General features: G+C 47.7%; 1 protein-coding gene across 2 annotated transcripts in view; it reads left to right on the top strand.

The window, feature by feature from the left end:
- The window catches only part of Morn5 (MORN repeat containing 5), a 32,027-nt gene extending 4,945 nt beyond the window's left edge, over positions 1-27,082 (top strand). Inside the window, exons 3-5 of one of the 2 annotated variants that reach the window (XM_047525775.1) lie at positions 2,237-2,348; positions 5,715-5,846; positions 26,916-27,082. In XM_047525775.1, coding sequence (XP_047381731.1) covers positions 2,237-2,348; positions 5,715-5,846; positions 26,916-26,995 — 324 coding nt within the window. In that variant the 3' untranslated portion in view covers positions 26,996-27,082. Of the gene's footprint in view, positions 1-2,236; positions 2,349-5,714; positions 5,847-26,915 lie in introns of those variants that run through there. The other variant, XM_047525776.1, reaches the window with a different exon arrangement.
- The last annotated feature ends 659 nt before the right edge of the window (positions 27,083-27,741 follow it).

Below are 27,741 nucleotides of genomic sequence, written 5' to 3'. Positions count from 1 at the left end.
CACCCATATCCATTTCCTATTCTCCCCACTTCTTGATCTCCCAGAACTCTAGGGTATTCTCCCTCTGGATCTAGAAGGGTCCCTGGGGAGGCTATGGTGAGTTTGAATCCTGCTATGCCTCTTATTATTTGACCTTGAGCCCTTGACTTTACCTCTCTTGAGACTCGAGTTCCTCATATATAAACCAGGGACAGGGGTTGTATTCATTGTCTTTTGCTGCTATAGCAAATTAACACAAATTTGGTGCCTTAAATCAGCACAGATTTATTATCTCACAGATCCAGAGGTTGGCAGTCTAAACTGAATGAGCAGGGGTGTGTTCCTGAGACTCTAGGGGACAATCTCTTGCCTTGCCTTTTCCAGTTTCCGGAAGCTACCTGCATTCCTTGGCTCCTACGCATACCTCACGCCCACCTGGGCTTCCTGCATCACGTCCTCTTGCCTCCTCTGCTTGCATCATTTTGTTTTCTTTCATCCAGACCATCCTACCTCCCTCTTATAAAGACCCCTGTGATTGTATTTGGTGCACCCAAATAACTCAGGATAACCTCCCCACTTCAAGACCCTTAATCTAATTGCATCTGCAAAGTTGTTGCCTTGCAAGTTGACATAGTCACAAGTTCCAGCATATGTGAACCTCTTTGAGGGACCATTATTCAGCCTGCCAAAGTAGTACTAGGCATCTCCTAGGATGGTTGTGAGAATAAATAAAGCAAAATATGTGAGCACTTTGCCAAGTTCCTGGCACACAGTGGGCACTCAATAAACATTAGCTCCATTACTACCACCACCTCTGCTGCTGTCACACTCATCTAGTCCAAGGGGGCTGAGTCTGGGATTTGTGGCCCATGAATAGAATTCAGAGATCAACAAAACCTGATTTATGTACAAAAACTTCTGTGTATATGGGAGTATATGCTTTTCTCTGGAAAAGGATCTGTAAGCTTTCATCAGTTTCACTGGGTTGGTTGGGCCCTGACTCATGACCTTAAAAAAGGTTAAGAAGCACTTCTTATTTTATAAGTTGGGGAATCTAAACCTCAGGAAGGGGATATGACTTACCCAAGGTCACACAGTGAATTAATAGTACTGTGGGAATTTCCACCCATGTTTCCTGATGCCTAGGCCAGTGTAGTTTCTGCATCCTGAGGTTCCCTTTAGCATCAATGCAGCAAAAAACAGAATGCACGTGTTTGGGCAAAGGGTTGTGGCTGATAGTGCTGACCTTCCTAGCTATGATAGTAAAAGAATAATAAATAACATTTATGAGTGCTTAATATGTCTGTGTATAGAATTCTCCAGAGAGACAGAACCAAAAGGGCACACACACACACAAATGTATGTATATATATATATATATATATATATATATATATATATCTACACATATACATACATATACACACATATATATGTATAAGTATATATGTGCAAACCTATATATATATATAGAGAGAGAGAGAGAGACTTATTAAGAGGTATTGGCTCATGAGATTATGAAGGCTGTCCCACAATCTGCCCTCAGCAAGCTGGAGCCCCTGGAATGCCAGTGGTGAAGTTCAAGTCCAAACTCAAAGGTTGAGAGCCAGAGCAGTAAATGATGTGTTCCCAGAGTTCAAAGACCCAAGAACTAGGAGTGCTGGTATCCAAGGGCAGGAGAAAATGGATATCCCTGCTCAGGCAGAGAGACAGAATTGGCCCCTCCTCTGTCTTTTTGTTCTGTTCAGGCCGTCAAAGGATTGGACGATGCCCACCTGCACTAGTGAGGGCAATCTGAAGTACTCATTCTACTGACTCAAATGCTAATCTCTGTGGAAACACCTTCACGGACACACTCAGAAATATTTACCAGCTATCTCCCTTAGCCCAGTCAAGTTGACACATAAAATTAACTCTCACAGTCAGGCACTGTACTGAGTGTTTTACGTGCACCATCACATTGAATTCTCAATCACCCTATTAAATGTACACCATCATTATCCTAATATTACAAATGAGAAAACCGGGGCTAAGAGAATAGGTTGTCTGCCTGAATTCACAGAGTTCCCATCCTTTGAGTGGCAGGCACAGAGCTCAGAACTTTATACCCATTCCCTCCAGTTCTCACAGCCAGAATAACTGTGACAGTCATCACTTCTTTTCTGTGGCAATGAGAAGCCATCTCTTCCCATGGTATCAACCTTCTTGGCAAAAAGTCTCCCGCTTCTCTGAAGCACGTGCGTTCTTTGTCTTCCAGGGCATGTATACCTTTGCAGATGGGCTGCAGTATGACGCTAAGAACTGGCACTACTGTGACGGCTATGACCGGAGGTTTTACACAGAGATCTGCTTTGGCTTGAAGCCTTCAGGTATCCAGACACCCTCCCTTTCCTTCACACCCAAAAGGAAACTAAAGCAGTGTTCAGAAGTGCCATGGCCTGCTGGAGTAATTCCAAGGGGTGAAGGAACGGAGCATGAAAGAGCCAGGTCCTGGAGCCAGGAAGGACAGTCCTCAAATCTCAGCTCCATTCTACTAGCCAGGAGACCAAGAGTAAGGGACTTTGCCCCTCTGTACCTCAGCTTCTCCCCTCCAAGAAGGGAACAAGCACATCATCTACCTCACAAGATTGGTGTCGATAAGATAATTGCTGTGAAGTGCTTGGAACAGTACCTCCCATGCCTGGCAGGTTCATGGCACTTGTTAGCGGTTCCTATTTATGGTACCTACTGAAACCCTAAAGTATGTAAACAGGCACACCTTTAATCCCACGAGGCTGAGGCAGGAGGATTGCAAGTTCAAAGCCAGCCTCAGGGGGCTGGGATTGTGGCTCAGTGGTAAAGGCCCTGGGTTCAATCCTCAGCACCACATTAAAAAAAATAACAATAAATAAAGGGATTAATAATAAATAAAGGGATTGTGTCCACCTACAACTAAAACAAAATATTTTTTTAAAAAGCTGGCCTCAGCAACGCAGCAAGGCCATAAGCAACTCAGCAAGACCCTGTCTCTACATAAAATATTAAAAAGAGCTGGGATGTGGCTCAGTGGTTAAGCACCCCTGGGTTCAATACCCAGTACAAAAAAAAAAAAAAAAAGATATGCAAACAGCTAAAGTGAAAGGGCAAAAAACAGCACTAATGGAGCATGTGCTCTATGGACCAGGTGCTGGGAGGGGCTCTTTGGAATCCCTGTCTTCTCGACTCTCCAGAGACCCCTGCTTGAACAACCTTCCCAGTCCCATGTCACAGAGGAGAAAGTTGAGGTCATGGAGTCTGGACGTGTTTCCTGGTGGTGGAGCTCACCTGGGAGCCAAGTCTTCCTCTTTGTATCACACTACCTCCCTGCAAAAGCCTTGTTTCATCCCAGAGGGCTACAGTTGGACCAAGCGTCTGGCTTCAGAGAGTAGTGGTTTAAGGGGCTCTCTGTGTTTCTGAGACGTAAGGTCGGGTGCTTCTCAAGTAGAGCATAGTTCTCTATTCCTCAAAGACACCATGCTTTTTCCTGCCATTCTTTGACCTGGAATGCTCTAACCCACCCACTTTACTCAACTCCTTCCCAAACTTCAGGTCTCAGCTTTATGTCCCTTTTTCCAGAAACCCCTTCCCTGAATTTCTAGACTAGGTGAGATGGCATGTCACAGAGCAGCTGCAACCCTCCTGCAGAGCTTGGATCAGATAGAGTGTTCCGGCTCTATCTTCCTAAGCCAGCTGTGAGCAACACCAATACAGGGCTTGGTCTTGTTAAGGGACATGTCCCAGCACCTAGCACATTGCCTGGCGTACGGAAGGTGCTCTGTAAAGAGTTTTTGCAAAAGAGATAATAATCCTGACATCGCAGTGAGGAATGGAGGTACTAACATTAACAAACCGTTTTTGGCTAGTGGGGGAGGACCCAGAGCTGCCAGTGTAGGTTCAACTTGAGAACCTTGCAGATCACACTCCTCCTGGGTTAGTTGTGACTCTGATGGGGCCTAGACTTTGTCATGAGCTCTTTACCCCAGCTGAGACCCACATGTGGGTAAAGAGCATTCAGCCCTCACATAGTGGCTGGTTTCACCAAAGGGGAACCTCTGCCAGTCTCACAGGCAGTGTGGTGACCTTTCTCTGGCCTTCCCCTTCTCCTCCAGTGCCTCCCAGTAGATCAGCTTATCCTAAGAGGTCACTCCTTTCCCATATCACTCTGCATTTTGCCTCAGAGGCAGGCATTGTTGGGGCAGCTCTGCTGTTTGGCAAGGTGATGGTTAGGGCTGACCCTTGACTCCTCTGAGCATCTGTGAGATGGGCATTGTCCTAAGGCTTCAGTGAGAGAATAACTGTAAAGCACTTGGCACAAAATAGACACTCAGTAATCATTAGCCAATATGCACAGCATTGGGGGTCAGAGCCAGGTGTTATCGTCAGCCAATATTAGAGCACCTATTGTGTGCAGGACACTGAGCTGTGAGCATGGGGCTATGTGGATATGAGCATCCAACTCTCCATCCAAAGAACAGGGAATGACAGGGAACCTAAGAAGTTATTTATTCCCGGGTGCTGGGGTTGTGGCTCAGTGGTAAAGTGCTTGCCTAGCATATGTGAGGCATTGGTTTTGATTCTCAGCACCACATAAGAATGAATAAATAAAGGTATTGTGTCCATCTATAACTAAGAACATTTTTTTAAAAGGAGAAGATATTTATTCCAACCTCTCCCTGTAGTGGGGCCACAGCATTCCAAGATATTGTGCAAGGTGCTGTCACAAGCTGCATTGACTCCTCTTTCCCTCCTGGGCATCCTAGTGTCCATGTTTTGGGGCTGCACCCAGATCCTCTCCTCACCTGATGTGGGCACATAGATCCCAGAGCCAGACTGCTTCCTAGCTGGATAACCTTGGGCACATGGCCTTGGGAATGCTACCTCTGTGTTCCTCCTGATCCCTTTGGGCTTTTTGGAGCATCAGTTCGTTCTCTCTCTCTCTCTCTCTCTCTCTCTCTCTCTCTCTCTCTCTCCTCTCTCTCTTAAATTTTGAGACAGGGTCTCACTAACTTGCTTAGGGCCTCACTATGTTGCTGAGGCTAGCCTCAAACTTGCAATCCTCCTGTGTTCAGCCCCTTGAATCCCTGGGGTTACAGGTGTGTACCACCACACCCGGCCAGTTTTCTTATCTATAAATGAAGCCATAGGGTTTCTCTGAGCTGTGAATGAAATGAGAGAAGCATAATCCCTGGCACAAAATAATCACTCAATAAATGACAGCCACTGTGGTAACTAGGTGGGAGGCAAGTTTCCCTACTATCTGACCTTTGTACCCCTGACCCATTTCCCTCCTAGTATTCTCCCTTATATGCACTTTGCTCCACAAGGTTTCCTGAGTGAAGCTGGAGGACTCATACTGTGGCCTTTGCCCATGCTTTGAATGCCATCCATCTCCTGGACCTGCCCTCTTGTCCACCTGAGCAACTTTGAATCACTCTTAGGGTCTCACTGACTCTAGAACCTGAGTCCTTTATCATGGTGTTCCTAGAAGTAGAGGAGGAAGGGGAAGAGGAGGGGTCAGGAAGAAGAATAGCCTTCCCAGACCCTGCTCACAGGCCCATTTTCAGAACGCTCCCTTGGGTCTCTGTTCTTGCTCGGTTTGCACCGAGCCCAGGAAATGTTTAGTCCAACATGAGCATCCAGCCACAGTGGGCCTCATGGGGGCATTGGTTTGGATTTGACCTTGGTGGTGAACTCGTTGTTCATTGTACCTTTTCAAGGTATCTCTCAACTCACCAACATGGACCCACCTAGAAAAATCCCTCCAGCCGCCTACGACTGTGGAGATGGCTTCTACAACCCCAACACGAGGATAATCAAGGACTATAGGAACCGCTTTCTGAGAAATGCAGGTGGGTTTATTCGGACACCCTTGGCATGCTTTCTCCTCTCCTCATCCACACACGAGTGTGCATTTGATCACAGTGAACCTTTTGATGACAAGACAAAAATTGGATTTTTCGTGGCTGGTAAGTCTGTACATAGTCATAGAGTGGGGTCACGGCGTCCGTGGTCTGACTGTGCTATCACGTGAGTGCAGCACCGAAAGGACTGAAGTCGTCATTCGTGCACGCGTTACTTCAACAGCATTTAATGGACACCTACTCTGTGCTAGACACTGTGCTTGGTCAGCAAAGCTAGACACAAATCCCTTTCCCCATGGGCTGCGATTCTAACAGGCAGCAGACAAGGACTGCAAACAGTTGGTTATGTTATAGAATAAGCACCACCTAAAGGAAAACTATGGCTGTAGGAGGGGGGAGAATAGGTATCCCAGAGAGATGGGAGGGATGCTGTGGAAGCAGATAAAGGAACAGCTGATCCAGGCTGGCACGTCGAAGGAGGTTTCGAGGATATGACAACTAAGTTGAGACCTGGGGGTTAACTGGGAATTGACCGCAGGTTCCTGTTAGGGGAACAGCACAGACGCAGGCAGAGGGAGGAGCGAGGCTGTGTGGTCCAGGAAGGCTTCTTGGCCTCAACCAGCTGGAGAATTCCGTTGAGTAAGTGAACACAAAGCTGATCCGCCTGAGAAGAACTGATGTACGGTGCCTTAACGCACAGGAGACTGATGTCCCAATAAGAACATGAACATTTTTCTGTAATGCAATGATCCCTAATGTTTAATCCCTTTCCTGAAGTCACAGTCCTACTAGGAATAACAGGAACTGTGGGTCCTAAGCCACACATGCATACACACAAGTACACGTGTTCACACGCACATTTTGCATATAGTCTTAAGGGGCGGATGGTCTCTCTGGAGACTCAGGTCAAGAAACTTTGCCCTGTCATGAGAAAGAAACTGCCAAATGGACCAGAATGGCCTTACTGGTTGTGGACAGCATCCTCTCCAATAATGACAGCCAATAATGATCAGAAAGTTGCCTTTGGGGAAGGCATAAGAGCAAAGCAAACAGTCGGCTGGTCTGTGACTGGAATCCTGGGGCTGGGCTACTGTAGGAACAAGGCGAATGTGCACTCTCCGACTGTCCCGACTCGTGTTTCTTTGATGACTTTCCTTTCTCCATGAACACAGGGCACTACTTACTCTGTAGAGCACCAATTCTGCTGAATGCTCCCAGGCTCACTGCGGGGTTTCCTGGTCAGACGAGCTAAGGAGTTATCATGTCCAGCAGTACTGACCAGGTTATTTACTGAAGGCTTCTCAGGACTTTGACATGCTGAAAGGCTTTGTGCTTTTCCTCAGGTAGCATGTATTCAACTGTAATTAACTACTCATTTCTGCAGTTATTTGCTTAATATCCATCAGAGCCACATGAGAAGGGACCGACTGTCTTGCTTCCACTTGTATCAGTCAGGGACCAGCCAGAAAAGCAGAAAGAAGTGAATATCAGGAACTCAGCTCAGTGGCCACTGGAGAACTGAAAAGGCAAATGGCTACACTGAGGTGACAGAGAAAGGAGCTGCAGGAGGAGCTCCTGCCTCCAGGACCAGGGCCAACGTCAAGAGCCTGGGGTAGGAGGATGGGGAAGGTCAACAGAGGGACCCCAAGGAACCACAGCCCAGACCTCCAAGAGGGCACTGTCCGGCGGGGGCTGAACCTCTGGGGGCTCTGAGGAGGGGCCCTGGAGTTGGGACGCCTGGCCTCTGAGGAAGGTGCACTGGCCAGCAGAGCCTCCAAAGAGAAGGATGAAGCTGATTCTGGGAGTGTAGGATAAAAACAAAACAAAACTAAACAAAAAACCTGGAAACTGGATGTGACATGCCATACTCCTGAGTGGCACTGGCACGAAGAGCAAGCAGAGTAGAAAAGACTGTGAGTCCTCTGACCATCTGCAGGAGCCAGTCGGCAAAGACCCTGCACAGCAGAGCAGAGTACGAGGGGTCAGCGCGGCTTCCGCCTGGCCCAGCCCACATCCACACCGCCCTCTGCAGCCGCTCTCTGTGCCTTCTTGTACAACAAGTTGCAATCACTCTCCCTGAAGATACCGCACCTCTACCCGCAAGGGGAAATGAGAGAGAGGCCCCGGTGGACACTGTATCCATCCTGGACCAACACTGCCCCTCGGCCGTCCTGCCTGAATATTCTGTAACCTGCAAGCCACCGCCAGTACTCCTACAAAATAATGAGGAGGAAAGAGGAACAAACAAGTTAACAAAAACAAACGTGTAGGTCAACAGAGAGGCAGAGGTAGAGCTCTACTCGCAGGTGCAAGCAAGGAAGAAAAACATCGTTGCTGCGGTCCTCTTTCTGTAACTGGTCACCAGGCTGTGAGTAATATTTATTGATGCTTTCCTCCATTACCCCTTCCATGTTCTCTTCGTCTCCAGCTGATGTTTCAACTCGTCTGACTTTTTTCCTGGTAGGGTGACCCTAACTTTCATGCTGGGGATTGAACCCAGGGCCATGTGCTTGCGAGGCAGACACTCCACCAACTGTGCTGTATCTCCACCCACTAACCATCATTCTTAAAGGATCTCATTCCTTACTAGTCCTGCCAAAAAAAGTTGTTAGTTGGCTTATTTTTTCATTAATTTTACTATCGACAGTGGAAGCACTAACAGGCGCCCTGGAGAACCCCCGGGCTCTCTGAGTGTCCCCTTTCCCAACTGCATAGCAGCACCCCAGCTTCCCTGGCAATCAGGAGTAGTCACTCCAGCCAGCGCAGTACCCTCCGCCCCCCGTTCTTTGCTTGTGGCTTCAATGGCTCAAGCATCAGAAATCACAAGGTGGCTTTTTCAGCCTCCAATTCAATGGAGCCTTTCCTGATAGGATCATTCCTCCTTGAGAACTAAGGCCTTTAAACAAGTAAAGTTCAAAATCACAGGACAAGAAGCAAAAATTCTGCTTAACCTCTGGCGTACTATTGTAGCCAAGCACAGGCCTAGCACACAATAGTTATTCACTAAGTATATATGAAACAGGGGCTGGAGATGTAACTCAGTGGTAGAGCATTTGTCTATCAGGTCTAAGGCCCTGGGATCCATCCCTGACACTGCAAAAGAAAGAAAAAGTACATACAATAGAGATAAATTAAGGACTGAATGTTTGCTGGGAATCTGTACCAGGGCAATATGTTTGTTTCATTTCCCAAATGTATTTGACCATGAATTTAGTTGGGAGGTGGGGCAGCAGGAAGCATTTTAAGGAACTAGGTTTCCATGGAATATATTCTGGAGCATTCTGTGTTCATATCATCTGTCTTCAGTTTTGGTGAAATGCAAGGAATTCATTTTCAGCTCCTTAGGTTAGAACTGTATTCCAGTTCTGCCTCCCAGAGATGCCATCCTGGTCCCATGGAGACTCACAGTCTAGTGGTCCAGGAAGACACACAAACATAGAGTTACCGTGTAATATAACCTGAGTCCTGGTGGAGGGGTGCCCTGAGGGATGAGAGGGGATTGAAGAAGGGAAGTGATCACTGGCTGGGATGGAGGATGTCACTCAGGAAGAAGGTCACAGACACCATGGACCTCAAAGAATGAATAGGGAGTTCATGAACAGGAATGTTGAGGACAGGCATTCCGGGCAGAGCGAACAGCATGTGCAAAGTTACAGAAAAGCTTGTCATGACTGGGGAACAAAAAATTATGATTCCCAAAATCCTGTGGGCAGAAGAAGCCATGCTTGGTGATTAAGTTGTTAACACATGGGAAGAGAAGGCCATTTGTAGGAGGTCTGTAGAATGATGGACACTGACAGTTAGTCTGCAGATATTTGTTGAGTATTTGCTGAGTCTGGCTCTGGTAATTATGTCACAGAATCATCTGTCAAGGAGCAGAGACACTAGTGCTGAAGTGAATCATAACAATAGAGTCGCTGCCAGGAAGTTAGGGATACCTCATTCTGGAGGCCAGCAAGCCAGGGAGATTTCCTGGAAAAACCAGAATCTACTCGGAAACCTAGAGAAGAACAGACAAGTACACAGGTTGGGAAGAGTGTTGAAAACAGAGGAAACAGCACAAGTAAAAGTTCAGAGTTGGGAGAGAAAATTTTACCTCTAGGGAGCCACAAGTAGTTCAGGATCATAAGATTATGATAGGGGGAAAGGGCAAGAGAGGAAGCCCAGGCCATGGGCAGGGTGAAGGCAGTAGGAAAGGTCTCGAGTCTTTCCACCCTATGACAGTGGGGAGCAGGGAAGGTCTTAGCAGGTAGCATAGTAACCGCTTTGTCCTTTAGAAAGACTTCTCTGCTTAGAGAAGAGGCCAAAAGGGGCAAAATTAGATAGAAGATCCTTCTGGTAAGATGGGAGGGGCACCTGACAGGACCAAGGGTGCAGGTGGCAGGTGGCAGCACAGGAGACCTGGATTCCCAGTCCTGGCCCTCCCTCTCAAGCTGACTGCTGGCTGTCCCTGCATCAGTGCCTTCCCTGTCTGGCCCCTTTCTCTTCATCTGTAAAATGAGGGAGTTGGGCTGGATAATTTCTAGGGTTGCTTCTAACCTTAAGAGTTCAGGATGGAGGAGAAATATAGCCAGAGGATATTTTGGTCCAGATATTATAAGATGGTCCAAGTTCAGAGTATCCCAAAAACCACTAAAAGGGAGCCTCTGTTCTTGGACACCTAGTCATTACCCCTGACTCACCTCCCCCTGCCAGGGACTGACCATCTCGTCTTGCTCAGGGCCTTTCTCTCCTGCATTCCAATCTGCCTCCATAAACAGTGCTTCCTGTTGGCATCCTGAGCAGGGGTTGGTGGCTCTCTGGGCCTGGCGTGGGTGACTGAGGCCATCCCAGCGTAAACACAGTGCCTCTGCCACTGCTATTATGAAGCCATGCCACTTGGGTGGGTCAGGGCTGGGCACTCGTTTTTTTAGGAGGTCACAGACTGGGGCACCAGCGAAGAGTTGCCTCTGGTTCCCCTGCAGGCTCTCTTCAGACCTCAGCTCTTTCCCTGTCTCCCGTGGGCTCATTTTCCCTCAGAAGCTTGCTTTAGGCCTAACTGGTAAGACCCAGCTGCCGCTAAACTACAAACATGCTGGATAAATCCAGGTTTACAGGACACAGGTGTTGGAGAATGCCTTTCTTAACTGGGGAGGGTGGTACCTTGATGGATTGCTTTGCAAATCATTTTTCTATTGTGTGGGGGTTGGAATCTCGCTTTGCTACCCAGGTAGGTCTTGAACTCCTGGCTCAAATCATCCCCTGTAGCTGGGATTACGGGTGTACCCCAATGCCCTGACCTTGCTGTAAAAATTTAAATCCATCCTTCCACTCATCAAAAAGACTTTGAACACCTACAACATGCCAGGGGATCAGGGCAGGCAATATATTCTGACTACGTCTCTCAAACCTTTGTCTCACAGTAAAGAATGCTTTATATCCTGGCCCCATTCTCTCACACGCACATATGCATGCACGTGCATGTGTGTATCTTTGCACATGCAATGTACTGTGGTATTTTCTCTTCTATTTATTTCTTTTAAATACTGGTTCCTATGCACTAAATTAGTTTTGCAATCCCTGTAAAAGTCAGAACCCACCACTGTAGGTCATTGTTGCAGGCTTCCTTCCCTGACCCACCTGCCACCCTCCACTGCCCTGCCTGCCTCAGATGTCTATCCTCTGTAGCCTCCCTCACAGTACTTAGCCAGTGACAGTGGAAGTATCTTTATTTGGGAGCTGCTTGAGGGCAGGGACCATGTAACTGTGCAAGTCTCACTATGTCCCCAGCATCTCACACAAGTCCCATGAGTTGGAGCTGATTAAGTGTAAAAGAAAAAGCAGGGAGGGAGGCAGAGCACCTGCTTGCAAGTCCCTCATATTCTTCAACTAATTATACAAAATTCATACCTGGCACATAATAGACAACTTATTATTCTGAATAATGAAAGCAATCTTTTGTATGTCTGTGCACCCCCAAGTTTCCAAAGCAGCTTAACAGTCATCGGAGGTCTCAACCCAGTGGCTCTCAAACCACATCTGGTCTGCAAAGTTTTTGTTTGGTTGTTCCAATGCTTGAAATTGCTTGGGTTTGGAGCTCTAATCCTGGATACACCATGGACCAGCTGTGTGATCATGGGTATGTTACTTTTCCTTCTAGAACCTCAGTTTCCTCATCTGTAAAATGGGCATTATACTTCTCTGGAGATATGGTTAGGAAAGATGAGATTCAGTATGCAAAATACATAGTACAGCACCTGGACCAGGACAGGTGTGCTGTGATTGGTGGTTGTGTCTGATGTTAGGATGATTGTTCATTCAGACTGGAGGAGAGAAAAGAGAGTTAGGCTCTGATGATTATTAAGCTTTCTCTGCTCCACAGCAAAGAAGTCTCTAGGGAGACACGTGATTGGATATGCTTAATCCTCTACAGAGCTTTTGCTTGGGAAATGAAATGCTGCTCTCCATCTGCAGGCTCAGGCCCAGCCTAATTGTAAAGGTCCATCTTCCATCCTCTGGCCTCTTCCAACCCCGTCCTAGTCCAGCCAGGCTAGCTGCCGTGCATTGGTATCCACATCCCACATATTTTACCCCATTCCCCTTTACATATTCCCCCAGCACAGATTGCCCTTCCCCCTTTCTCCACCTATCACTATCCTCCTTTCCTGTCAATGCTTGCCACCTGACAGAAGGCCACGAATCACCAAAGAACAGTGTGCAGCTTCCCCTGCTCACCCCCAGCTCAGAGAGAGGAAGCTGGGGAGGGAATGCCCACTGTGGAGGAGCTTACCAGCTTCTCTCACCGGCTCTTCCCAATGGGGTAATTTGCACGAACCACAATTACAGTGTGATACCTGGACTCAGATAGGTTAATAACTTGCTCATGGTTACACAACTAGTGACAAAATTAGATTTGAACCCAAACCTTCCCAAAGCCTGTTTTCTGTGGTCTGAATATGTGTAGTGTCCCCCAAGATCCATTTGTTAAAGGCTTAGTACCTACGGTGGTAGTATGGAGATGCTCTGGTCATTTAGAAAGTAGGGCCTTACAAGAGGTCCTTAGGCTATTGGGCACACACCATCCAAGGAGACTGTGGGACCCTGGTCTCAGTCTCTCTGCTTGGCTTTCTGGCTTGTGATGTAAACTGCTCAACCATGTCTCCTGCCATGATGTGCTGCCCTCAGAGGCCCAAAGCAATAGGGCTGCCTGGTCTTGGACTAGAACCTTCAGAAGCACGAATTTTAAAAAATCTTTTCTCTTTTAAGTTGTCACAGATGTTCTGTTATAGTAACAGGAAACTGACTAATATAATACTGTTCCTTTCATCCTTCTCGCTAGCTTTGTGCCTAGCCTAGTTTGTTCTGTGTGCACCTCTCTAGACAGGGGCATGTCTGATTCATAGTTTTCCTCTACCAGGCACAATTCCTGAAACACATCGGGAGCTCAGTAAGCTTCCTAAATGAACGAAAAGGTTCTTTTAGAGTCTTAAGACAAAGCACCATAGTCCCTAGAATGAGATGCTACCTTATTTGAAAAGAGGTCCTTTCTTTATACACTGAGAGCCAATAAGGAAGCATTTGAAGATATTTGAGATAATTGCCTTTAATATGATGGGAAATTGGGAGATTAACTAACCCTGCCCCCTCCTACATGTCCCTTTCAATCCTCTAAGGAAGGCTAAGCCCGAGCCATGTTGGCAGTTTGTACGTGTATCTCTTTCATGTCGCTGTTCCTTGCCTTGACGTTACTCGTAGGAATCATTTGCAAAATAACTGCACCACTAATCCTTACTCCCTCCCCGCAATTAATGATACCCCATGCGAGTGTCTCCGATGAAAGGCACATTATTAATATTCAAAGAAAAAACCCTCATAACCATTTTAACATATACAACTAACAATGAACTAAATTTGCTTTGTGGAAGACAGAGAGTGAGCATCCCAAATTAGTTTATGTAAAAGCTGAAATTCTTCCCCGAAAGGTCTCAGTACCATCCTCAAAGAATATCCTGATCATCAGAAATGCCGTCAAGATTCCCGCCAACATTATCCCCTTTGTTGTCTGAAATGTCGAATCAAGCACATCTGGCAAATGTCCTAGAGCTCACAAATCTTTCAAACAGCATATAATTCCCAATGGTTAAAGAGATAACGCCACCGCTTAATCGTGCTGCTCTTCAAAATAGCACCAACTTTCCTTCAATCAGAAACAATGGCTTTGGCTTCTTAAAAATATCACACACCAGTGATTATTTGCAGAGAGAGCCCTTTTGCGTTTGAACCTATGGGTTCCAGATAGAATTCAAAATCAAGACCATAAGCCTCATTTGAATGTATGCTGTTAAGTGGACACAGGGAAGAAGGGGTGTGAATTGGGGGTCTACACAGTGACCCACGGTGTGATTCAGAGTCTTTGGGAGGTGACAGAGGCTTCACCCAGGATGAGGACGAGGAGGATGAAAAGGGTGATGGAGATGAGAACCAACACTGAGGGAGCACTTACTCTGCCCTGGACACTTCCACAGAGGAAAAGGGGAATCCTCATGTGAGCCTTGTTTGGCTAATGAAGAGACTGAGGCTCCGTGAGGTGATGAATTTCTCCAGGGCATTTTCAGGAATAGGATTCACACTCAGTCTCATCTGCTTCCAAGGTCTTCCCCTCTCCACTCTGCCTGGTCAGCCCCAAGACCATCTATTCAAAGGAGTCTGGGCGAGAAGCCCAACTCTGGTACTTACCTGCTCCCCAGGCAACTTAGAAAAGGGTGACTGACACCTGAGCTGCCGGGTAGCACCTGGAAATGAAAGGCCACTGTGGTCTTCTAAAGTTTCTCTGGCACTGTTGTTGTCAAGGTTGTTTTTGGTACCAGGGACCGAAACCAGGGGAGCTCTCAAGCCCTTTTTATTTTTGGAGACAGCCTCACTAAGTTGCTGAGGGCCTCAAACTTGCAATCCTCTTGCCTCAGCCTCTTGAGTCAGTGGGATTGCAGATATACACCACTGTGCCCAACTCTGGCATCGTTTAAACAGTTGAAAATGGGAACACCCCAAATGTCCACCAGAAGGGGACTAGTTAAATAACATATGGTATATTCTTACAATAGAATACAATGTAGACATTAAAAATGGTAGCAGAGAAATAAACCTTATTATACACAAAGATATCCATGTTCAATTTCAGGTGATAAAGATAGATAATAATGAGTATTTACAGCATGCTTGCTATGCTGTTATAAGCACATTACAGGCATTATTTCATTTCATTTCATCTAATCCTCATAGTAACACAGAAAAATAGGATCACTTGAGTCCAGTAGTTTGAGACCAGCCTGGGAAACGTAGTAAGACCCCATCGTTTTTTTAAAAAATGGACAAAAGTGCTGAGGGTGTGGCTCAGTGGTAGAGCACTTGCCTAGCCTGTGTGAGGCCCTGGTTCTCACACCCAGCACCACAAAAACGTACAAACAAAAAACCTGACCAATGACCAAGGGACTCTCAATGCCTCCGACAAACCAAGACTGCTCTAATCTTGAAATCACTGCCTTTCTCAGACAGGTGAGAAACCTGAGATCCAGAGGGCAGATCACATGCCTGACCCCACACAGCCTGGCCACGTAGATCTGGGGCCAGAGCCCTGCCTTCCCACTGCCAGCCACGGCTCTCTCTGAAAACCCAGCTACCTCTCCACGGTGCCTCCCTAGCGGTTTCTGCAAAATGGCAGAGTGAGTCTCCCGCACAGCCCCCTCCCATCATCTCTCCAGCAAGACAAAAGGCAATTTACCCAAATGTGATAATCACCTGGAGGCTGGCATGCAGGGGCATCCCTGCTTTATCTGTGGTATTGTCAAAAGCACTGTAATGAAGGCTTTGTGGAGGGATAATATCACACTCGTTACTGCCAAATGAAATGCCCGTGCCGATCGCACATCCCTGCCAGCAGACATGGCATTTGCTGAAAGCAAAAAGAGTAGGAAGGGAAGCTTTGAGCATCGAAGCCTCCACTGCCAGGCACTCACCACATTCCGGCCCTTTGAGGAAATGCCATTATCCCTATTTGGCAGATGGGGAAACCAAGGCTTAAGAAGTAGGTTATTTACCAATGGTCTTGCTTCTATGAAAGGGAAGAATCAGAATTTGAACCCAGATCTCTCTGACACCAGGGGCCATGCTCTGAACCAATGAGCTATGCTGTGGCCTTTCTGCCTCATGAACCTCTCTGGGAATCTAGGCAAAGCTATGGGCATTCTCCCCAGTTTTTCGAACCCATCAGCAGAATTTTGCCTACAGAAGGCAGGATCAGCCACCTGGGAGCCATCCACGGGCTCCTGTCGAGATCTCCGCTCTAGGAGTACCAGCCTGCCCCTGCTTGCCATCCCTTCTGGCCTGCGGAGTTGCCCATTGAGCCCAACTCCAAAGGCCCTGGAAATCCCCTCCAGCCACAGTGCCCATCAGGTTCTGGGAACAATGTGTCCCCCGCCCCCACAGCAGCCTGGAGGCATCCAGAGGACACAGCTTCCCTTTCCGCGGCTGGAGTCAGCCCAGCCAGCACCCGCAAGATTTGTCTGCCTCCTTTAATAGAAGTGCGTGCAAGGCCAAAGCCCATGCTCTGGAAGTCAGAGCCTTTGGCTCAACCTCAGGTCTAAGAGAAGCAGACAGCTTAGGAGCTGAGCCTAGAGTCAGCCAGATCTGCAGTCAGATCCCAGCCAGATGCTTACCAGCTGTGTGACCTTGAGCTCGTCTCTAACTTTTCTGAGCTTCAGTTTCTTCATCTGAAAAATGGGGATAGAAATGGGACCTTTCCCACAGGGTTGTGGTGAGCATGAAGGGAGAGAATGCTGGGGGTACAGCGGGGACAGAACTCACCCAGGCCGAGCGCCTGGGACATGTCAGCAACCTCAGTGGGCTTATTTTGCACCCTGGGGTGAAGTTAAAAAGCAGGGCCTTCCTAACTTCATAGTCAAAGGAGGAGCCGCTGTCACCTTGGCATGCTGCCCTATGGCCTCTGCCCACCTGCTTTTTTGTTTTTAATATTTTTAGTTGTAGATGGATACAATGTCTTTATTTTGTTTATTTAGTTTTTCATTTGGTGCTAAGAATCAAACCCAGTGCCTCACACGTGCTAGGCAAGCCTCTACCACTGAGCCCCAGCCCCAGCCCTGTCCACCTGCTTTTGATGCCAATTTTAAACTGGTCTTGAGCCTGCAGGTTCCTGCTGTCCCTCGCCCTTGGTGTGTTGTTCCAGATGTGGGCCCCATCATCTCCATCATTTCTTATCCATCGAGAGCCTCAGACTCCCAAGCTCCCCCTAGACACAGGCCTTCACTGAGCCACAGTGCACCCTAGGATTTCGGGTAGGAACCAGACCCAGTACCTACCCCTCAAACCAGATGCATAAGCAGATGATCACAGCTGGGTTGGCCTGGGGCCTGAGTGCTTCCACCCTCAAAATATAGTTTAGTAATAAAAATAACACAAACCATCCAAGACCCCTAACACAACCCTCTACTCCCTGTCATGTTCATGCTTATGTTTAATTTGAAATATCAAACACAAGATTTCCTCCCCCTAAAAGTGAGAAGTGCCCCTATTTCTCTGGTGCCACCACAGCTGGAATCACAGTGGCCGAGGCAGCACAAAGAAGAGTGAGTGTGTCCCCAGCATAGTTGAAATGATGTCCTGGACAAGGAGGTGCCCGGCCAGGTCTTAAAGGACAGGAGGTGGATGTTGCTGCATAGAAGGGAAGGAACAGCATGGGCAAAAACACCAAGAGACCCAGGGAACCCGGGTACTCAAGATGGAGCCCTGAGCTCTGCCTGTGTGTTGGGGGTTGGGGAGGAATCTGGCAGTGATGGACAGATTGGGCTTAGACAGTAGTGGATCTGAGCTGGGCATTCAAGGCAGAGGGACCTCATGTGGGCTACTGAGGGCCTTGAGTTCTGATTGGGGAGTTTGGCTTCTGTCCTTCAGACAGCAAGCAGTAAGGACTGTAGTGGAAAGGGTTTTCAGGGAAGAGGGTAGTGGCCATGGGTAGCAGCTCTGAAGACAGACTTGATTATGACCCTGAATCTACTCACTAGCTGTGTGAGCTCAGGTAGATATCTTCACCTCTCTGAGCCTCAGTTCACTCCCTGTGAAACACATGACAGCATTGAATTTGCAAATTGCCTCAAGGATTCAGTGAATTCTAGTCTTTCAAGGAGTTCTATAGATTCCTGCTTTCCATCCCTCCTGGATGTCCCCACTACCCTGGCCTAACTGAGCCCTTAGCATCTGCCAACTGGACAACAGGCTCCCAACTGCTAGGGCACCTTCAGTCCATCATCTGTATGCAGCCAGAGAGCAGGAGCCAGAAGGAGTGTGCAAAGGCTACAAATGGGATTGGGCTGACAGAGTGACGCTGGCACTTGGCTCCTCTGAGCTGCCTAGGTATGGTGGCTAGGCATCACGAATGTGGTTAGCAAACACAGATCCAATTACTAGTGCTTGTTGAAGGCAGGAATCAAGAAGAACAGCACTATAGTCAGTGCTGATTGTGCACCCTCCACCCTGTACACACTTGCTCTGGAGGGATGTGGGGAGTCCGAGTCAGCGTGCTCTGCCCCTGGGTGCCTCCCATCTGGGAGCACCTTGCTGCACGGAGGATGGCTCTGGTATGTAAGGGTCTGTATTGCCCACAAATACAAGCCGACTCTGCCTCTGGACCTCAACAGCAGGACTGTCCCAACAGTGTCAGAAGACTGGCTGTGTGGCACCTAATGAGATGTTCTTCTCCAGCTTAGGGCTTCCTAGGAGATTTCCAAGACTCATTCTGACTATGGGCACTTCTCCCCATACCTATCACCTGGATCCCAGCACACACCCGAGAAAACACCATCTGCACAGTCACAGAGGTGTTCAAGGACTGCATGAGAAGGGGCATGCAAAGTGACACCTGACACACAGAAGTCCTTCCTAATACCAGGCAGCTATGTCCCTTGCCCGACTCACCCCTCCCCAGTGATACCCCTAATCCTGCTGCCATAGGCCTAACCTTAGAGACCTACCAAGTCATTTCAATATATTAAAACAGAATGTAACCACACTCCCACATTGAATACAAATGTTCTGCTCTTAAAACTTTGAAAGAATCTTTCTAACCTTGCCTGGGAAATTGCTTAACTACAAGTTTAACAATTGGCTGTGATTTCTTGAGAGTCATGTGCATGCTGGAAAATTCTGGCAAAATGAGGAAATGGAGCCTGCAAATGGGATTTCAAGTATAATGAAATTGTTTTGCTTTCTAAATTTAATTAATCAAATCTGAATGTATTAATTAGAACATTTATTAATTTCAGTTTTGCAGTTTCTCTTTTTGATATTTTAGAGTCAATCATTTTTTCCAAGTCTCTTACATTTGAATAGGCCTTGACAAGCTGGTGGGTGCTGGGCCCTGCACCTCTGGTCACAATGGGTGAAGTGGCTTGCCCTAATTCACCTGCAGGGAAAAGTAAGGCTCTGTCTGGGCAATGACCCCCTCAGTCAATATTGACAATGCTGTGGCCTTGGCCTCTGGCCACCGCCATTGCCAGTGAAGTTCAAAGCCTCTTTCTTGTCAGGAGTTGTGAGGGAGGCCTGGGTGTTGCCACCCTCCTTCTGGTCCTGCCCCACCTGCTTACACAGCCCTGCGTTTGCACAGAGGGTGTGGGATCTGCCCACAGGCTGGAATCCCAGCCTGGAGGATGGGCCTTTACCCCAGGCAAGAGAGCAGCCCCCCATGACAGAAACCCTGGCCTGGCCAGTGCTCACTGCCAGCCTGGGCATCTTGGGAGAGCACTGAGCTGTCTGCAGGTGGGCGGTGCCTCCTCCCTCTGCATGCGATCTCACACCCTTAGACTTCAGGTACTTACATTGCCACACACGGCCAGCCGCATACCTTGTGTCACATGTGCACTACAAACCTCCCTCTCAGACACAGCTGCTTGCACACTCACAGGTACACACCAATCACCCTTCTGTGTGAGAAAAACTGGAGGGAAGCACATGCCTTTGTGCATGTGCACACACTCCCTGCTTCACCGAGTGTGACCAGCACCAGAGCACACTGAGCCTTCCGCTCTGCCCTGGTGGAATGAAGCAGCAAATCACTGTGTCCTGCTAAGCCTTGACTTGTTTGTCTTAAGTGGGGGCAACCCCTTCTCACTCACTGAGGGAGGACGAATGCAGCCCCCAGAGGCAGGTCCCCAGGTACCCTTCCTCTGACCCAGGCAGTTTCTTCTGGGTCTCCTCCCTTTCCCAGCCCCCATCCCACCCCCACTCACACAGGCAGGACCTGCATAGCCATGGTGACCGCAGATGTGCCCAGCCCACAGTGTGCCAAGAGGTGGGATACCCAGTGACCCCAATCCACCTCTTTGCCCTACCTGGGCTCACCTGCCCTGGCCTGCCCTCCTGGCTTTGAACAAAACTCATTAACTGAGCTATGGTGTTTGATCCTTATGATGTTGATCCTGTGTAAAGACCTTCTCCTCCCTTAGCTCCCCACACATCCTGGCAGGGAGACAGAAGTCCCAGGGATGTCCTGGTGAGTCCTTTAAGGATGGTCCCTTGTAGGCATTTGGGAATTAAAGGCCCATCAGAGTGATCATTGTAGTTTCTACTTCCTGGCTGTCCAGGCCTCACTCTGCGCTCTGCAGGAAGTCTGTTTCAACCTAAAGTACAGATAGGAACTCGGCTCAGAGACTCAGGGTGGCTTGTCCTATATCACCAAGCAAGCTGCAAGCTTGGCATCTGACCTAGACCTGTCTGGTTCCAGAACTCCTTCCAGTCCATGCTGGGTTGCTGTGTGCACCCAGAAGTCCCATCTTGCAAAACAGCTTCTGGTTTTCGTTGTTGTTGTTTTTGGCATTGCCTGCGCGCCAAGCATTGTGAAGCACTTTTCAGGAAGGATCTCACTGAAACCTTCCAGGCAGACACATTCATAAGTGAGGGAATGAGACACATGGAGGTGAGACCACTTGCCCACTTGGGCATTGAGTACCAACGCCGGAGCATGCTCTCCACCACCATGCCGTGCTCTCTCCCTGCTGACCATCTGGGAGTCACTGTTTCCTTGCAGCTATTGAGACTTTCAGGATCCTGCAGACTGCACTGATGTCACTGTTGGTGACTTGAGCCCAGCTAGGCAGGCCCAGCACGCCTATTCCCTGTGCAGGCGGGCCCCTCCCCACCTTCGCTGTGAAGCAGGTCACAGGCCAGACAAGCTTTGGGCTTCAAGGGTGGTTAGTCTCAGGTATGATGCCAGGCCACTCAGCCTCTCTGCATGGTGGGGCTGCCCGATCTGTGGCTTCAGGGCAACCGCAGCTGGTGCCCTGGATCTGCACTTGGCATGCCTGCCTGGCCCGCTTAGGAGCTTCATTTGCCCAGGGAGGGGAAGAAATTCTTCCCCTTTTGTCCAAATCCCCCAGGGTAAATCTATTACTTTTATGTCTCCAAATTTACATTTCTTTATTCATTTATTCACCATATATTGAGTCAATACTTCTTAAGTGCCAAATTTGTGCCAGGTCTTGATCATGTGGTTGCCCCAGGCTGATGGGGTGACCATGAACAACACCATGACTTCAGCCTGAGTCAGGGAAGGCTGACGTCCAGGCAGGCCCGTAGGGTGGGACAGAGGACAGACAAAAGGGCACAGGGCCCAGCCCACATACATTCACGAAGGGCCTTAAGTCTGGGTTGTGATAGGACTGAAGGAAGACCATGTTCATCAGACAGCTCTGAATCCACACCCCTTTTCCTGATCATACCACTTTCGGTCTCTGTGAACTTAGATTTTTTTGAGTGAAATTCTGTAATAACATGTTCCTATTACATTTGTCTATTTCTGTTAAAAGCAATAATTTATCAAATATAAATGTTTGAAACATATAATTCATACTGCCTTGTTTAGACCTTTCTTCGTTTTTTATATATACTAGAAGCCAGGAATGGTAAGTGCCCTTAGCCTCTCTGGTGCTCTGAGAGCCTGCACCTAAGCCAGGTCCAGAACAGAAGGCACTGGGGAGCAGCCCATCCGGGCAACTGCAGTACCTGGAGGTGGCCACACCTGATGTTGTGAGGTGGGTCAGGAAGGAAGCCAGAGGTCTGGAGGGCCTAAGAAATGGGATCCTTTTCAGGGAAGGCTTTTCATCAGAGGAGTCCATGGTAAGATTTGGGATCTCTTCTGAAGCAAGTTCCCTTTCCTCTTTTATAGGAAGCTAGGTTGATTCATAGGTGCAGGGCATGTGAGTGGTCACAAAACTTCAGAACCTGAAGAAGACATCTTTCTGCCTTATAACCTCAAACAGACCTAAAACTAAAGAGTGCCTGACTTGGGCCTCTTGGTAGCAGTTGCTGCTGGGTCTCGGTCCCCTCTGTCACCAGCACTGAGCACAAGCCTGACCACAGGATTGGACTTGTTGATTCATTTCTTCATTCAGCTGGTATTGACTGCACACCTACTATGTGCCAGTCACTCCTCTAAGCACTGGGGACACCACAGGGAGCAAGAAGATGAGTCTCCTGGTCTCATCAGAGCTTACACTCTAGATAGGGGAGACAGACGACATGATAATAAGCAAGAAGATTGCAGAGAGTGGTGCACGCTGTGAAGAAAAGACAAGCTAGAGAGACCTGGAGGCTCCTTGTGAGCAGGTGACTTTTGAATTGAGACTCCGATGCCCAGTGGTGCTCAGGGAATGTTTGTGGATGGCAAATGAAACAAGTCAAAATGAAAAGGCTTACTCAGGGCCACCCGGAAAGCATTTATTGGGCATCTATTATATGCTGGGTCCTGGGAGAGAAAAATATTATATAGGGAGGTGTTGAAAAATTGAGATATAATGGGACCATGAGAGAGAAAAGGAGTGAATGGCTTTTGTTTGGGTGGTTGGTAGCGTGAAGAGCCTTCCATGTCTCTTGGAATACCCGATGATCTTGCATGTTGGGGAGCACACTGGATCCCCATGCACTTTTTAGAATAACCTTTTTATTTTAGAACCAACAGCATAGTTTCATAATGACAGCACAGCCTTCTTGATATGCCCCACACCCGGTTTCCCTTAGATGAGCACCTCACATTGCGTGGTACATTTGTCATATTTAATGAGTTATCGTTGACATTAATATCAACAAGCTCACATTACCTACAGCCCACCATGCCCTCAGCACTCCTCAGTCTTTCCCGAGTGTTCGTTTTCTGTTTCAGGACTCACTGCATTTAGCTTTATTTCTCTGGGCTCCTCTTTAGTATGGTGGTCACTCAGACCTTCTTTGTCTGACAGTTTTGAGTACTTATTTTGTCCCTGGACTGGAATTTGACTAATGTTCTCCTCATCATTAGACTGGGGTTGTGGGGTTTGAGGAGGAAGACCACAAAAGTAAAGTGCCATTTTCATCCAACGGTATCAAGGGTGCAGACTATCACTATGACTTACTGATGTCGATGTTGACCTTGAACACCTGGCTGAGGTCAAGCGTCATTGTTAAGTTACTCTTTCTTCCATTCTTTTCCACATTGTATTCTTTTTGGAAGGAAGTCACTTGTGGTCACACTTATGAAGTGGAGAGTTTCGTTCCAACTCTTAGGGCAGAGTATCTACATAAATTATTTGGAATTTTTCTGCACAGGAAACTTGTCTATTCTGATTTTTGTGCCTTTTTACTAATATTTTTATGCTAGGATTTTTACTTTTTTAGAAGTGAAAGAACATGTCAGTATTTTTAGGAACTTAGAAATATTTTATTTCAGTTAACAAAACACATAAAATTACCAAGACATTGGATTGGAGAATAGGGGAAAAATCAATAATTATTTTAAATATTTTTCTGTCATTAACACACAATAATGAAAGAGATTTGGGAAATACCAAAAGCAGAAATAAGTACCACTCTAGTCCCACAGCTTAGAGCTAACCATTTCAGTTTATTATTTTTAATTTTTCTTCTTTGCACAATTTTTACATGAAATATACTGCCTATGTTTTGTTGTTTTGTTTTTTGTTTTTTGTTTTTGTTTTGTTTTGTTTTGTTTCTTTTTTTGCTTCTTGCCTCTTCTCAATTGTTTTTGGTTATTATCTCATCAAAAACATTTCCCCTATGTTGCTATACAGACTTTGTAACTGCCATCTTCAATAGTTGCTAAATGTCCCTTCACATGGCTTTTCATGAGTGGCTCCTGCCTCCTCCTAAGCTAACATGATTCCTGCCTTGTAGTTGGTATTTAGAAATAATTGGTTAAATGAGTGAATATACAACAAAGTAATCAGTCCCTAGTTTTTTTAGAAATGTGTGCTTTTTTCCATTCTCTTAATTCTAAATAGTTCTAAGACAAATAGATTATTCCCTTAGGATAGTCTCCCAGAGTGGGATTACGAGGCCCACAACAGCCAAAAACTTTTACAGATAAATGCACCCAACCATAAATCTTCCTCCCCTTCCGTCTGTGCCACTGGCAATGGTGCCAAAGGTAATAATTTACAATTGATTAAAGAGTTTGTGAGGTATTTTTTCCCATCTTTTTTCTCCCTCCCTCCTCCTCCCCTCCTGCCAAAAAGGGGGAAAATTATCTGAGAAGGTGAAGATGTTCTCAGACAATCATATTAACATATTCCAACAATCGCAATTTGCAAAATAGTAATCACAACTCCCGGGATCTGGGAGGCATTAATCAAAGCTACAGGTTTAATTCCATTTTAAATATTGATGAAATGTGCCTCGGCAGCCTCACCCTGGCGTGGCAGGGCCAGGGGAGCCTCTGAGGCGCAGGGGAGGTGGAGGAGGGTGGGTGAGCAGCTGCCGGAGGGGAGGCATCTGTGATTCAAATTGGTGGCTGTGCAGCCAGGTAGAGAGTGAAAGGGGTAGTGAAGAGGGCTGTTAAGTCCATTGCTGTCAATTTGTAACGATCAGGGAGGGGCCTGAGGACTGGTTCAGCACAATAAACCCAGTTTGTCTGGTTTCAGGGGTTACCGCTGAAGAGGCTGCAGCTGCACTGATTCGAATAGCCTGGAGACTTCAGAACTGTAATTATCAACCAGGCTGCTCACAGTGTGGCAAAAGTGGGCTCCACCAGCACTTAACTCCTTGTGTGCTGACACATCACGGCCCATCTCCCCACCCCTGGGCTTGCCAGCCTCAACCGGGCAGCCGGCCAGGGGGAAACTGAGGCCCACTGGCTACTTAGGACGGTTCCAAAGGCCAGCGCGTGCTAGCCGGCAAGCCTCTTTGCTTAAATCATATGTAAAGAAATGTGTGTGTTATATGGGGGAGGCTCGGTCCTGGCACCATCTCATCTGCTCTGGGGTGGAGGTTAGGCTGCAGGGCCTGATAAACCGCTGCTCAAATTGCATGGCAGGGATCTAGGACAAGGCTCATCCCCTTTATAACATGGAAGCACTCTCCCCCCTGCTGCTGGAGATCCAATGAGATGCAGGGCTAAGAAAGCACACAGTAGGTTAATAAAGCACACATGGACACATGAACCTCCATCTCCTGGGCCCCAGTCCTGGGGCTTTTTACAGGACAGGAAGGCGTGCCTGGGCAGGGGGATCTGATTCAGAGGTCAGGCTTCCTATGACTTCTGCATTTCAGCTTTCAGGAAGTCCCCTGGTTACCCAGCTTCTATCACTTGTCACCCATCTCAGGTGGAAAGCACTGAGCTAGGCACAGGGGAGAGAAAGCCAGAACTCCTCCATGCTGTAGCCCAGAGAATGGGAGGACAAGGAGCAGAGAGGAAAGGGAGGGAGAAAGGAGACTGAGTGTGGCGAGAGAAGGGCGTGGCTTCGCTGGGAACACTGGCGAACAAGGTCTCTGCAGGATCACTGACCCTCTTGGAATGTGACCCCAGAGATCCTCCTCCAGATCCCTGAACACATGAGCTGGAGAACGTTTGTCCCAGTGCCATTCCTGGTAGCAGGGAGTTGGAGGTAACCTCCATCTCCACTACTGGGAGGATGGAGAGTAAAACGTGAGGGGCCAACCGTGCAATATGAGGCAGCAAAGAAGCAAAGAACTAGACTCCACATAGCAACAAGAAGAGATCCTAAAAACATACATTGGGTGAAAGAAGTACGGCACAATGAAATTCATAGCACAATGCCATTTCTATAAATTAAAAACACATTCAGACACAAACAACAGTACATACTTTATATAGCTACATGCATTTTTAGGGGTCTATATCCCACCATAAGTGTGGGTCCTTGTCGTGTTGGGGAGGGGCTGGGTGTGGTCCAGAGGAGAAAAGGGGAAAATAAAAATACAGAAATTCACAAGGGGTATGGCACAGAAAGATGATGATCATGTGCAGTGGACTGGAGACTGACTCACTCAACTCCATTTGAGGTTTTGAAAAGCAGCATAGGTTTTGTAGTTAGACAACTCTAGGTTCAGATTGTAGGTCCTCCCACATACTAACCCCAGGCTGTGGGCAAGCGACCGACCCCAGAGCCTCTGTTCATCTGTGATGTGATGGGAAAGGCTGGCCTTTCAAGGGGGGCCACAGGGGAAGCTGAGGGAGATGGCTGTGCTGAGGGCCCCTGGGAATACCTACAGCTGCCACCACTGCTCCTCTGCATTTCCCTGGCAGGCACCTGAGTCAGCAGAGGGGGTGCCCCTGCCCCCCGAAACCTTGGACTCTTTGAGGGGTCATGAAAGGAAAGCGCAGAAAGGCAACTAGTACCTAAAACTATGTGCTAGTGCTACCAGCCAGGGCTGGCCCCACTGTTCTGGGGCTGCTATTTGTGCCATGTCACACCGGTGAGCACCCTGCCCATCAGGATCAGACCAGCTCAGAGTGGCTGGAGGACCTCAAGCTGCCTCCATCGGCAGTAGTCACAAACCATAAGCCCTTTTGTGTTCAATTTCCCCAAGACCAGGCACTCTGCCGAGGGATTAGGTTTAAATGAAAGGGCTGCTTCTGCCCACTCAGAGCTAAACGGATGGGCCACCAGCAGACCATCAGCCTGTGTTGGAATGCACTGCAACGCGAAGACCCACCTGGGGACTCCAAGGCAGGAAAGGTCTCAGTGAGGACCAGGCATGACCGGCTCTTCTCTTTCCCTACAGATGATGATGAGCATGAGTGGATCATTCGGACCTGTCGGAAGGGCTGGGATGAGATCGTGGGTCACAGGCCCAAGCTGTGAGTTCTGCAGCAGCCTCCACTAGAGGCTGCCTTCGCCCTGGGAGGCTGTAACTCTAGAACTTAAATTTTGACTCAGGAATAAAGGTTTTCTGCGCTCAGTGGCTCCAAGTGTATTTGCCTTAGGAGATTTCTCAGAATGCATCCTCATTTCACCTGCATCAGAAGCACCTGGAAAAAATCATGAATTATAGCTATTCTTGGGCCTCAGCCTAGACTTGCTAATCAGAATCTTTGGGAATGGAACCTAGTAATTTGCATTCTCAGGTAGTTTTTATGCATATGAAAGTTTGAGAACCATTGTCTTACAATAACAGATATATGTGATTGAATGAGCCCTTCATGGGCCAAGGCAGCATGTGGGCATTTTCCTGGCTCCTCACAGCAGCTGGCAAAGGAGGGGTAAGCATCACATTTTGCAATGGGGCATCTGAGGTTCATAGAGAGTGATTGACCTGATCATTGTGCCCAGCTCACAGCTGGCACCTTCCCAAATAACTCCCCAGATCTGTCTTTTCTTCTTTACAGGTCATTTGAGCCTCAGGCAGGAGGCACAGAATCAGCATGATGCCACAGGAAGAATGTGGCTTTGACATTGTCCATTTCTGGGTTCAAATCCCAGCTCAACCACAGTCCTATGTAACCTTGGGCAAGTCACTTCCCTAAGCCTCAGTTTCCTTATCTATAAAATGGTTCTAATGATACTTAAAACAAGAGAGTGGCTAAAAGTGGGTCAAATGAGATAGTACA

The sequence above is a fragment of the Sciurus carolinensis genome, chromosome 14 (assembly GCF_902686445.1).
Source record: "Sciurus carolinensis chromosome 14, mSciCar1.2, whole genome shotgun sequence".
In the NCBI taxonomy this organism is placed as follows: domain Eukaryota; kingdom Metazoa; phylum Chordata; class Mammalia; order Rodentia; family Sciuridae; genus Sciurus; species Sciurus carolinensis.
This window is presented reverse-complemented; position numbering and strand designations above follow the sequence as displayed.